The sequence below is a fragment of the Eublepharis macularius genome, chromosome 3, assembly GCF_028583425.1.
Source record: "Eublepharis macularius isolate TG4126 chromosome 3, MPM_Emac_v1.0, whole genome shotgun sequence".
Taxonomy (NCBI): domain Eukaryota; kingdom Metazoa; phylum Chordata; class Lepidosauria; order Squamata; family Eublepharidae; genus Eublepharis; species Eublepharis macularius.
The window spans coordinates 173,646,002-173,659,588 of record NC_072792.1 but is presented as its reverse complement, the minus strand read 5'-3'; the positions used below and the strand labels follow the sequence as shown (position 1 = coordinate 173,659,588).

Genomic DNA, 13,587 nt, shown 5'->3' with positions numbered 1-13,587 from the left:
AAAGTGACCCATAGAGCTACAGGACAGTGTAGGGATTTGAATCCTAGGATTCAATTCCTTGTCTGACTCTTTAACTATCATCCTGCATTGGCCTGGGATGTTTCGCTATAAAATTAGTGTGGTGTAAAAAGTTGGGAGGGAAGCCAGCCCGAACGTGTCAGATCTCAGAAGCTAAGCCGGGTCAGTACTGCGATGGGCAACCACCAAGGAAGACTCTGCAGAGCATGGCAACGGTAAACCACCTTTGCTTCTCATTTGCCTTGGAAGCCCCTTGTTGGGGGGGTCTTCATAAGTTGGTTGCAAATTGACGGCACATACAGACCAGAGAGAAAAATGAAATCCTGCTCTCAAGTCATAGTTGATTTATGGCAACCCCTGGTGGGGTTTTCATGGCAAGAGACTGATTCCGCACACATTGGATAATGCACTTTCAATGCACTTTATCAATCGTTTGAGGAGGATTTTTTGTTCCGCACACAAAAAAATCCGTTCCAAATGATCTATAAAGAGGATTGGACGTGCATTATCCAACGCGTGTGGAATCACTCACTAACAGAGGTGATTTGCCATTGCCTGCCTCTGCAACCCTGGTCTTTGTTGGTCTCCCATTCAATTACTAACCAAGGCCAACCCTGCTTAGCTTTTGAGATCCGACGAGATCAGGTTCACCTGGGCTATCCAGGTCAGGGCACAGGATTGGAGAGACCATGGTTCAAATCCCCAATCAACCTTGAAACTCACTGGTGACTTCGGACTGCTTTCTCTCTCTCGGCCTCATCTAATTTCAGGACTGTTATGAGCATGAAATAGAGGTAATGTGAACTCTGGGTACAGCTCCTTAGAGAAAGGGTGAGATAAACAGGACTAAAGCTATAATTAGAGGGGAATTAAAGGGGGATGTCTGAGAAACTGGAGAAGGGATGCCAAGGAAGTTCTCCCTTAAGGAGGCTTCATGTGTTATTTCCCCCCATACACAAGCGCTTAAGCATGCTCAAATGTGCGGCCAATTCAATTTGTGACCTACCAGGCTGAGCAAAGACTACCAGCTGACTCCAGGGCCTTGATAAAAAACTCCTTGTTGACTGCTCTGTCCAGCACCCAGCAGGCCATAATCCTCGGCTGGAAAGCTTGTCCTCGTGACCCAAAGGGCCACAAGTTGTATAGCTGTGATACAACAGGAGAACGGTGTTGTGTGTTTTGGAGCTGTCCCTACCGGCCATCTTTGGCATGTTTGCAGCATGCATGCCTGGGACATTCCCTCTCATTATTCTCAAGGTTCCGGAGAAGAATTTTGTGGCTACTTCTTTGCATGAATCTAGCTATGGGTATAAAGGAAAAACTAACGCCTGGATACAGGAATCCTAGTTTAAATCTAACTTGTTCAGTAATACCACTTTCCAAGGCGCAGAGCAGCAAAAGACGGCCTGCTGCTTCTGTTGCAGTTGGCTGTCACTAGCAGCAGATTACCAGACTCTGGTTGCTTTTGATAACCTGCTGGATTAACCCCAGCTGGTTCAATAAACCACACTTATCTGTGACATCTGAAGGCAGCCGGAGGGTCACAGCAGACATCGCAAGAGCTGTAGACCTTCTTCTGCCCTATGACACCCTGCAAATTTTTGCCTTGAAATGTCAAATATGAATGATATGCAACTTGACATCGTCACACAACACTTGCCCCAGCTTCTGCCAGCCAGTTATGTAAGGCAGAGGAGAGAGACCAACCTGATGTCACATCCTATGCTGTTTTGTATCGGGACTCTAAAACAAAGGACACGGATCAGGCCAAAGCAGCTCTGGAAGAGTCTTGTCCAGCCCTCCCATACTACAAAATTAGCACGTTTCTGATTCTGTTACAAGAATGGTTACTCACCAGTTGTACGAATTCTCGCATTTCGCTCAAGTCAAGATTTACAGTATAGTTTTTCCAGGGTTATGCCCAGTCTAGACCTACTGAAATCAATGGGGCTTAGACTGTCGTAACTGCGCACAGGCCTGCATTGGTAGCAACCCGCTCGTTGAAAGCGTTATCTCACATAATCATCTGCCACATTAAGAACCCAACAGGCTACATCCTGAATCACAAAATGGTCAATGTCTGTGCAAAGAGGAAAATGGGGAAGAGGTAGAAAGAGAAGCAAATAGCATTCGGGGGGACAAATGGAAGATGCTTGCAACTAAAGCAGAAGCAATTTTCTAAACAGAAGGTTAGTAGAAAGTGGTATTTCTGGCCTTGTACGACTTCAGTCATTGCAGGGCTATATAGCTTACCAGTGGAGCTTTGCGAGACGTCTGGCTCAGAGCTCCGCTGTCCAGTTTTGATTTCAGGTTTCATCTCATCAGCACTTGGCTCTTTCATGTCCTTTGGGAAGGTCTCACTGGAAGTTCTACATTCAGCAGGGGGACTCTTCTGGGGCTGCAACACATCGGATGGTAACCCGGACCCATTAGTGTTGTAAGAACACGGATCCGCAGGTCCTTTTGACGCAGCCTCGTCTTCAGTGTGGCCATTTAAATCTGTAGAATGGAAGGCCAAAGGCTTGACTGGAGGGGTCTGCTCATTCTGACATATGTCTAACCCAGACGCTTGGTCATCACTGGTCTTCACGTAGTCCGAGTCTAACAAGCTGAATTCTCCCGATTCCTTCCCTTCGTGCAACTCAAGGCTGGCTGGACGTTCTTTCCTACTTACGCTGGAAGAAAATCTAACTTGCTTTAATTTGTCCAGAGAGTTCTGAGAAAATCCGTCCGGTTCCCTTCCAGGAGGGCCGTTCTTCTCCGCGATGCCTTCACGGATCGTCGAAGTGGGTAGTCCGTTTTTATGGGAGGAGTCTACTATTTGGTTAAGGCGGAGCACTTCAGAATCAGTGGAACTCGAACTCGAGTTGCGTTTCAAGATGCCCCTCGGCGGCGTTCCTTGGCCATTGCTCTGCTTGATCCTTCTAGGCACTTTGGGGAAAGAATCTTCACTGTTCACGCTGACATCAGACGTCTTGTGGACGTTCCTCCTAGCTTTCGGTACAGGTGGTTTCCCTGCCTGTCTCGGTGGCTCATTCGGCTCTAGAGAAGCACTCTGCGGCTCCTCTAGCCGGCTGTTTGTTATGTTTCCCTCGGATTGGTTTTCTGTTGAAGACAAAATGATATCTGCAAGATAACACACACACATGCACACACACACAGGGTAAAAACAGGCTACATAATAGGGGTTTTTTTAGTTGCAAAAGGCACCTAAGAAAAAGCATTATTGTTTGCTTTGGAAATGGAATTACTTCAGTATTCTTGTTAAGATTAGGACTTAATGTAATGAGACAAGACTGCTCTCGAGGCTTCAACTTAAGCTTGGGAACACATGCAGCAGATTAATAAAACTTTATACTGCAAGCAGGGGAAGGCAGTTTTAAAAAAAATCAGTGCCCCTGTGCATTTAAATTAAACCCTGCCAGTAAAAAACACATCAAGAAGATGTGGTTTTCCCCGTACTCACATTCTACAGTGATGCAGCCCGATCTAATATCTTAGACCATACCACCCCACTCATTCTGCTGTATGTGTACACAGAGCCTCGGACCAAGGAAAGTTGCAAATTCAAGCAAGGTAGGCAACACAAAAGCAAGTTTTAATGTTTCATTACGAAGGAGTGATAAGCTAGGCATGCTTCAGTTAGGGCCAAACTAGACATGTTTTGGGGGGCAAGCTGCGTCTGGGTTCCCCTCATCCCACTCGTGTTCCCTGCAGTCACACAGCAGCTGCAGGGAATGTCATTTTAAAGATTAGAGGATGCCCTTTTTGGCTTAGAAGTGTAGCATGAAGGAAGAACGTGTTCTCCACCACGCCGCTGTTTTCAGAAGCTGATGCACACACGTACACAAGATGTTACTCACATTAAGTTGGGAGCAGGATGTACTTGGAAATTCGGAATACTCCACATGCTGCTCCAAAGTTATATACATAATTTCCCGCCAGGAGTCATCTCAGCTTCTCAAAAAAGTGGGGGGCGGCAGGCACCCCCCATGTCACAATTCCAAGCCAAAAAGGGCTCCCTCTGATCTTTACAATGACATTCTGCAACTGAGCCACAACTTCTCCAGTACAGGCTCAAACTATCTTGTACTGAATTATTACAACATGGCGCTGTAAGATAGTGATGCATAACTAATGTGTTAAATACATTTTTCTGGTTTTCCTGGAATTTGTTGTGTATGACTTTGATTTACTTCCATTGGCACGCTCATCAGAAATGCAAAAATGCTATACAACATTCCTGGGAAACTTCTTGAGAACAAAGAGTCTTCAACATGGACAAATCAAAAAATGCAAACGATGGCTTGCCCTGCTTGCTCATATTTTCATTATCTGTGCAGACGCAATACGGATTTTTAAAGTATTCACCCTTCTTTGATGCCTCTGATGAACAAGACGTCCCATGTTCAGGGTGTTTACTTTTTGCATCATCTTCTGATGAGTTTGAACTGTTGAATGGATTTTTCCTTTCCTGGAAGAAAAATGAAGTATTTGCGTAAGTTTATACTTAATGTTACAGTGTTAGGAAAGAGCACAGAAAGGAAGAAAAGCTGCGTGCATAGGAAGACCCTTACATAAAGTAAAAAAAACCCTAAACAAAATAAAAGGGCAGTTAAAGGGGGGGGGTTAAATAAAATAAAAGGGCTGTTAGAGATGAGCATTATACAAGTGAATAAGCTTAACGGAACCCAGAAAAGAAAGATGAATTTAACAAAAGATGGTGTCGTCCACACACTTCGTCCTTGTTGTGCTCATAGGTGCCGTTGCCCTCATCCTTTCCCTTCCCCGCCCTCATGTTGGAGCAGAAGTGCCAGCATGAAACCAATCACATCAACCTGCTTGTGGCCTAGTAATCCCTCTTTCCTCTCTCCCACATGAGCTACGCTGCAAAGTTGAACTGTGGCTCAGCTGTGAAAGCCATTAAAGGGCTAAAAAGGATGGATGTAGAACTTAGCTCCAAAGCCTCTTGGGACAGACTGCAGGCACAATGACTACGTGGATCATCTGCTCACAGCCACCTCACATTTCCTCCTTTGAGCCAGCTCAGGGCCAAACTACACGTGACAAATGGTTGGACACTTGTGAGCTTCCCTCAAGTTTGGGTGGGAAATGTAGGCAGCTTGGCGGAATGTTGGACAAGTGACAGTTGAAAAGTCCACTGGACAGCAGTCGGAGAGCCAAGCTGCAAGACCAGGACGCCTACATTTCCCATCAAAACTTGAGGGAAGCTGACAAGTGTCCAACCTGTGTCATTCGTCACTTGTAGCTTGGCCCATAGAGGAGATAGTCAAGGGAGGCAAACGTGTTCAGAAAGAACGCGACATCTTGTGGACATTCCTGGTAAAAGCAGGTGCTTACTGCTGCCCATTCAGGGGAATAACACCATATGGAAGCAGCCACAATTGCTTTATACAGAGTCCAATCATCGTTCCAGTTAACTCAGTATTGTGTATTACTTCAACTCGCACTGGCTCGCCAAGATCTCAGGCAGAGAAAAGTCCCTCCCAGTACTTGCTTCCTGGGCTTTTTATTGGAGGATGCCAGAGACTACACCTGAATTCTTTTGCATGCACTTGTAAGGAAGTTGCCAGTTAAAGCCAGGATAAGGGTGGCTGGACTTTATTTCAGTACTATTAAGTGTCTTCAGGCTCTGGCCTAACTCTAAAATGTGCTGGCCAAGCTAATCAACAACATCTGCAGAGCAGTCTCTGAGTTGGGCAGTGATTTGTTCTCAGACAGGCTCTATCTGTCCTCCCTAGATGTTCTCACAGCCGTAACGTTAATTAACATCTTGGCCCTGATTGGTTCTGAGTGCCGGGTGATACACTGAGGTCGAGAAAAGATGGCTTCTCAGCTCACCCCCAAAAATCCTTCACTATTCTCACCGCCTTGGCATGTCCCCATGCCAGACCAACCAGGCATGGAGAGGGCACGCATTCTACCAGATGAGTAAGATGAACAACAAATAGATGCCAACCAGAGATGCTTAAGGTAGCAAGTTCTTCAGTTTTAGATAGGTAGATTTTTAAATAGCAACAGCAAGGCTTTCTTGTCTTATGTCTGTTGCCTGCATGTGTGTGCTTTATGCTTTGCAACACTCCTTAAAGCTAATAAATATAATTTTACTTAAGTTGAGTCTGGAATTCATGACTTGGGCATGAGTACACCCCAGAACGAACCCATAAACTGAAAAGCTGAGGCCTTGGGTAAAGCTTTCAGTCTCACAAAATAAATAGGGGTACGTCCCACCTGCCTGACTGCTGGAGTGGCTGTGTTCAGCACCCAGAATTAAGAGGTTTGGGGCAGCTATCCCGGCAGCACTCTTAACAACTGAGCCACAGCCATTCCCATAAGATACGAAGTCTCGAGTCATATTTGTTGAGGCAAAAATAAGGTACAGCTGTAAGTATCTGACTAGGTTAACAAATAGGCAAAACTTCCACAGAGAGACCGTTTGGAAAAAATATAGGGTAGGAATCGGGAATATTCTCCTCTCTAGAAACCTCATTCCTAGGAAATACTTTTATTATTAACAAGCAAGGTAACTTGACAATGGTCAAAGGGACCAGCCCTGAAGCACTTCCTCCAAGATTTGAAAAAGAACACACGTCCACTGCTTTTTAAAAACGTGAAAGAAAGCATCCCACCCCACCCTTTACCGAGAAAGAAAACTAGATCCCAAAGAAAGTGGGTGTGCTCAAGAGCTCAGCAGATATTAAACATGATGGAGAAAATACCAGCATACCAGCGAGGCCTTTCCTTTTACTAAATACTGGGGTGCGTCTGGGACCCAGACTCAAACCCTCCAGTCTAACCAGTACTTCCAGCCTATGGAGTCAGGGCTGTCATTCCAGTTTGACCATGGCCAAAGCTGTTTGTACTCTGTTGTTCTCTCCTGCCATGGCAGTTTTCAAAAAAAGGTATGCATGAGGTGACCCCTTATCTGATCAAACAAAAGCCCCTGCTTTGCCCAATAGCTATAACTCATGAATGTGGAAATACCTTAAAGGTAACATTACTAGAAAGCTCTGTCACATTAAGCTTTCTGCATTTATCTTGCACCCTTTTCACCATTCTAGCCCTCTGTATCTGCATTCCGTTTTAACTGCAGTGTTCCTATACATACACAAAAATGGACGTCCATTTAGAGTATTTTTATCTCACTTTGCTCCTAGATTAGTGATGCTTAATGGGGAACATATGTCCTTCCCAAAGCAGGATCTACAAATTGGGGGGAGGAAGCATTCAGTATTTTAAGCAGCCCTTTCTCACCGTTTGCAACTTACAGCCAGTAGAAGTGGTTGTGGAGGAAAGTGATGTCAAATCACAGCCAACTTATGGTGACCCCATAGGGTTGTCAAGGCAAGAGGCAAACAGAGGTGGTTTGCCTTGCCTACCTCTGCATAGTGACCCTGGATGTCCTTGGAGACTTTTATCACTGGCTCTTAATTTTGTAACCCACCTTTTTGGTAGGAATGGCACATGAGCAAAATACCTCCACATGGAGCAGCAGAAATGGGAAAAAGTTTCCCCTCAGCAATGTTTTTGCATGGGGATAAAAGCTTGGGAGAAAGGCAGCTCTCCTTCCCTCAGAGGCAGCTTTCTGAGCCCATTTATACACCCATTTTTTTATAGATTCCAGTTCCCGAGGTGATGTGTGGCTGCAAGGAGCACAGGTTGGTTCTGTGGAAAACTCGTAAAAGAAGTAACGTGTAGAGTGATGGTACAAACCAGGACTGTCCCCATTTGGCTTCCAAGCGCTGACAAGATGGGGCTAGCCTGGATCATCAAGGTCAGCCAACAGAGAAGAACGGTTCTATTCTTATTCACTCATCTTCACTTATCGTTTGCCATTCCTACCAAAAAGGTAGATTACAAAAATTAAGAGCCAACGATAAAAGCTATTTAGAAACTTCCAATGGGCATTAAAACCTACAACATCTTTTTCATGGAAATGTGCTCCTAAAAAGTTTTACACATTCTGTGAAGCAACACTGGGGCGGGGGCCTTCCCAACCTCCTCAGACAGGCCATTCCACTAGGCAAGGACTGCAACACAAAATGTTCGGGCAGGGGGAGTCATTGAGCTTAGCATATTGGGGGCAAGTCCCACAGGTATGCGGTCCATAGCCATTAATGGCATTGCAGGTGATAGTCAGAACTTTAAACAGAAACCAGAAACTAACTAGAAAGCAATGAAGGACGTGCAAAATAGGTAAGTGAAATTTTCTCAGCACTGCCTAGCTCCCAACAATAAATTGAGCTACAGTATTCTGTACCAGTTGGAGTTTCTATGCTGTCTTAAAAGGCAGGTCTAGCTACCCTCCATGCCTGCTGTCTCCTCTAGAAGTTTAGGTACCAGATGAAGATTTTTTTATTTGCATGGAAATATGGCAAATAAATAAATAAATATCCCTCCTCACTCTTTTGATTGTTTTATGATGTGATTGTTTTAAAAAATGGCTCCATGCTGCTTTTTATCCACAAAGCTGACTTGAGACACTCTTTTAATTGAATTATTTTATTTCACCTGGAGATCTACAAATGCCCTTCAAAAATATAACACATACATGTCATCTCATCAAACATGCTCCCTCAAACCTCTGTATTGGCTAACAATACAAATGTGAAGCTGAAGGCGATAGTTACAGGGGTGTGTCCGTTGGGTGGGAATCAAGAAGACTCGTTTTTATTTATCGTGCTTATGATAATTCTCCTCTGAAAATGTACACCATGCCCTTCCCCCGCCCCTCCTTTCAGCTAGGTTTGCCTACAGCTTCGTTTGATTTGCCTTGTGAGAAGAAAAGCCTTATCAGCCCCTTGTTTTCCTTTAAAACATATGCTTTGATGAACCCATTGATACTGGCTACACATGACTATGCGCATAAAAATGTAATCTCTTCTTCCATTCAAGGTTAAAATAAGCCATTGACTTTCCTAGGACAACAGACCCACCTTTGATGGTGATGCAGCTGCCGTCTTTGTGTCTTCTTGGGGAGCGGCTAAAGAGCTAGAATCTGTGTTAAACACTGCAGGGCTGTAAAAAAACAACAAAACCAGTGTGAGAACCAGTGTGATGTAGTGGTTAGAGTGTTAGACTGGGATCTGGGAGGAAGAGCTTCGAATCCTCTCTCTGCCATGGAAGCTCGCTGGATGGCCTTGGGCCAGTACACTCTCTCAGAAAGAGCTTTGACTCTCGAAAGCTCATACCCTAGAAATCTAGTCAGATCCAAATTTTGCTCTTCTACTACAGACCACGTGGCTACCCTACCTCAGAGGGTTGTTGCAAGGATAAAAAATGGAGGACAGGAGAATGTAAGCCGTTTTGGATCCCACTGGAGTAAGGCAAGAAAATAAATAAATAAATAAACCCCAAGCAAGTTACTTCAGGTATGTTTATGTCACACCGCTGAACTGGCTACACAAAGAGAACTTTGCTGCGTGTTAACTCTAGATATCTGTATTTTTGTGAGACGGGCCACCCTAAGAAAAGGGACTATCACTTTAGTATCCCAGTTTTGCTTCAAGGAGCTCAAGGGCACGTACCCGGTACTCTACTGCTCCCAGGTCATTCTCAACAACTACCCTGTGAAGTAGGTTTGACCAAAAGAGAGGAACAGGCCCAAGGTCTCCCAGTGAATATCCTGAGTGAACAGAGAGTCAAACCAAGGCCTCCTCTGTTCAAACATGCAACTAGCCTCTTGTACATAAGGAGTTGGATCAACCTGTAACAAAAGATGCTTTTGCTAGGGTAGGTTTTCGGGTTGTTCTGACTCAGAACTTATCAAGAAACTCCTTTTAGGTGCCAATCCACTGATTACGGCTCCCTGTGCGAGATTCCTTGTCGCAGCTTGTAAAATCCATAAGGAAATAGTACGAAGTATAATAGACTTTGAACAAATATTATTTATTCCCAAATAATTTTATGTGAAAAGTATGTATAAATTGTTTTATGTGTTGCAATTTTACGTGCTTTATCCGAAGGAACACTTCTGGATATTCTGTGCTGGTCCTTGACCATATTAATAAACTACTGATCGATTGATTGATTGATTGATTGATTGATTGATTGATTGATTGATTGGATCGATCAGCTGAACAGAACCTTCCTGCCCCCCCTACCACAACAGACCACTGATCTCCATGAAATTTTAATCTTGTGGGGGAGTGAGGACCATGAGGAATTAAAGGAGGGCAGTCTGCAGTAGGAAATGGTGAATGAGCAGAAATTGCCCCTCCTCTTCTGCTAGCAAAACATTTGCAAAAGTTTAGATCCAAAACCAAGGACCATAAGGGTGTTTTCCACAAGAGGACAGGTTTGTGTGTTGTTGTTGACTTGTATTGCTCAGAGGGATTCCAATACAGCACAGAGCAATGGGGTTTCCAGATGGCAGAGTCTCCTATAGTTTCCCTGCCTCAGTTCTCCGGTAGCAGCACCCTCCCCTCCCAGCAACCTGGGCTTTTTAAGCCAGCAATCAAATATTGTTATAACATTAGAACTAGCTATAAATCAGGTTCTTTGAATTCCCAGCTTTAAAAAAATGTCTACAGCCTCTTGAGTTTTTGAGATATGCTTTCCCCCTTCTATATCTGCAACAAAAAGGGCTAGAGGCTTAGGGTGTTTTTTTTTAAAACGAAAGCTTGGAATTCAGAGAACCCAATAGAAAACAAACAAACAAACAAACAAATAAATGGGTGGGATCCAAGGACTTGCTCCTTCCCTCTCTCGGAGGAAGGCTCGTCACTTAGCAGAAATTAATTCTTGGATTCAACTCAGACCTTGCTGGCTGCAGAGATGGGAACTAAGCATGACAGCAATCCCAAGCCACAAGGAGAGGCTCTCTGAGCGTTTCTAAAGGGAACAATTTGCGCATCAGTGGTGGGCCACTTGGTGGTGGTCCTGCCACGCTTTCAGATGGGCAACACCTGCAGCTAGAAGTGCATTTTGTCAACTGCACCGGATGCAACAGTAAGGGTATTAACCTGGAAACCACTGCCCATTTGTTTCTGGACACAATTCAGATTGCTGATTTTTACTTTTAAATGCCTAAATGGCTCGGGGCCAGGGTATTTGAAGGATAGAGTTGCCAGGCCCCTTAATCTCCCTAGTAGGAAGGGGGAGCTGGCACTTACTTGGGGGATCTTCTCGCGCGCGCTCCCACCACATGTGATGAAGTCATGTCATCATGCTCGTCGGGAGCACACTCATTAAGCGCTGAACTGGGAGGATTCTTGCCTCCTTGGCCCGTTCCTTGGGCCTTTCCCCCCTGCCAGCCAGGTGAGTGGCAGAGTGGGCAGAGGCCGGGAGAGGGGATGCCCCCACAAGAGGACTGGCAGCCCTATTGAAGGACCCCCTGCAACCATACTGTCCAGCCCACCGGTTAATATCTGGTGGAAGCCCTGTTCTCTGTGCCCCTCCCTTCAAAGATAAGATGGCTAGCAATCAGAGACAGGGATTCTTCAGTGTTGGCACCTCGCTGACGGAATGCCCTTCCCCTTGAGTTTCGCTTGCTGCCTATGCTGCACTCTTGCAAGCAATAGGCCAAAACATTTCTGTTTTCCTAGGCTTTTAATTACGTTTTTTAATAAATAAATAAATAAATAAATAAATAAATAAACACACACACACACACACACACACACACACACACACACACACCGTTTTAGTCTAGAAACTTATTTTAAGCTGGCTGTTGTGGATTTTCCGGGCTGTATAGCCGTGATCTTTGCATTGTAGTTCCTGAGGTTTCGCCAGCAGCTGTGACTGGCATCTTCAGAGGTGTAGCACTAAAAGACTGGTTTCCAGTCCTGAAAAACACCAGGCTAACAAAATACTCTACATCCTACAATAGCCCTGCAAAGAAGATTAGCATATCAAGCACCAATCCATATGCAAAAGAAGATGCCAGTCACAGCTGCTGGCGAAACGTCAGGAACTACAATGCCAAGACCACGGCTACACACCCCAGAAAATCCACAACAACCATCGTTCTCCGGCCATGAAAGCCTTTGACAAAACATTATTTTAAGCTGTCAGTAGTTTATGTTTTTATGCTGTGGAAGGGTTTCTTCTAGTTAATAACTATTCATGTCTTGTTTTTATTATGTTTTATTTTGTAAACCACCTCAGGCAGGTTCCCTGGAGAAGTGGCACAAACCTTTAATTAAATAATGATAGAAGTCCAACAACCATCTACAAGCCTGACTACTGTACCAGATTCTAAATGGGGCTGGAATATCTTTGGGCGGACAGAGTACAGTAGAATCCCAACCAAACAGAGGCAGGCACAGCTGCAAAACTACCATCTGAAGTGTGCCTATGTAAAAAGCAGCTGTGCCAATACAGAAACTCTACCTGGAAGAAGGGACTTAAGGAGGCCTGGTGTTGAATAACTATGAACAACAAATCTCACAAAACCCTTTTTTAAAATGCGGCTTCCTATATACATCTTGTTTGTTTGGCACACCTAATCAGTTCTCTAATTTATTATGTTTTATCTCTACCCACACAGCAAGATAAATACTCCTTTAAAAAAAACACTGTAGTTCCTGAAAAGGACACAACCCCTCCCATACTTTAAACAAAGGCGATTCTCACATATGCACACTGGATTACAACACAGATATAAGGTAATATCTAATAGGTGTGATGGGTGAAAAAAATATGCTAGAGCTAACATCTGCTCATTAAATAAATACATTAAAAATGTTCAAGTGTGGTATTAAAACCATCATTAAGCCAGATACTCATCTCCATACAAGAATGCTGCTATGTAGACATGGGCACGAACCAAAAAAAACCAAAAACCAACCACATGATTCATGTTTCATAGCATTCCACGAATCACAAACTTCTGACCTTTTCCTGGTTTGTGGTTCATGGTTCGTGAGGCTGTCATTTCACAGACCCCGTGCTGGGTTGAGCCGATGGGCTGAAACTGGCATGGGGTCTGTGAAACTCCGAACCGGCCACAGAACGGCTGGAAAAATTAGTTTGTTCCATAAACATGCGTTCCCATGGAACGCGTGTTTCGATGCAAACGAACCAGCAATTCCGTATGGAATTTTGTTCCGTGGTTCGTTTCATGCCCATCTCTGCTGCTGTGACATTGATGAATGCTGGTTTCCACACAACGATGCTAGCATCATCACTCCTATAACAACATTGTTTTGGGCCATTCAGTTTGTTAATACTTCCACACCCAAATGTCTTCAGTGATGTTGTGGACGCTGGCCAATAGGCATCTGCATACAGGCTTTTGTTTCCCTTGCTGCGAATAGGAATCAGATTTCCCCCCATTTAAATGGGTTTTCAGCAGAATCCAGGCTGAACATAGCCCACAGTGGGCTGGGGGGAAAAGTTTGTGCTGTGAGCAGCAACAGAATCATCAAAATCACCTTCACAAATCTTAATATTTTACATCTACTTCCAGCCTCATTCACTCTTGGAAAGGCAACATAATGGTTTCAAAAGCTTGCACTTCACCCTTGGGACTAGGTAGGGTTGCTCAGTCTGGCAACTGGCAGGAGGACCAGGGGGCGGGGACAAGGTGACATGTATGTGACA

The 13,587-nt window shown here is 44.5% G+C and overlaps 1 protein-coding gene across 9 annotated transcripts in view; it reads right to left on the bottom strand.

Annotated features, from left to right (window-relative positions):
- The window catches only part of SYTL2 (synaptotagmin like 2), a 98,534-nt gene that overhangs the window by 30,349 nt on the left and 54,598 nt on the right, over window positions 1-13,587 (bottom strand). For 7 of the 9 annotated variants that reach the window (XM_054973736.1, XM_054973742.1, XM_054973741.1 and 4 more), the window contains 3 exons: window positions 8,976-9,057; window positions 4,390-4,492; window positions 2,272-3,144 (listed from right to left, as the gene is read on the bottom strand). In XM_054973736.1, the coding sequence (XP_054829711.1) occupies window positions 2,272-3,144; window positions 4,390-4,492; window positions 8,976-9,057 (1,058 nt within the window). The remainder of the gene's footprint in view (window positions 1-2,271; window positions 3,145-4,389; window positions 4,493-8,975; window positions 9,058-13,587) is intronic. The other 2 variants (XM_054973740.1, XM_054973743.1) reach the window with 2 other exon arrangements.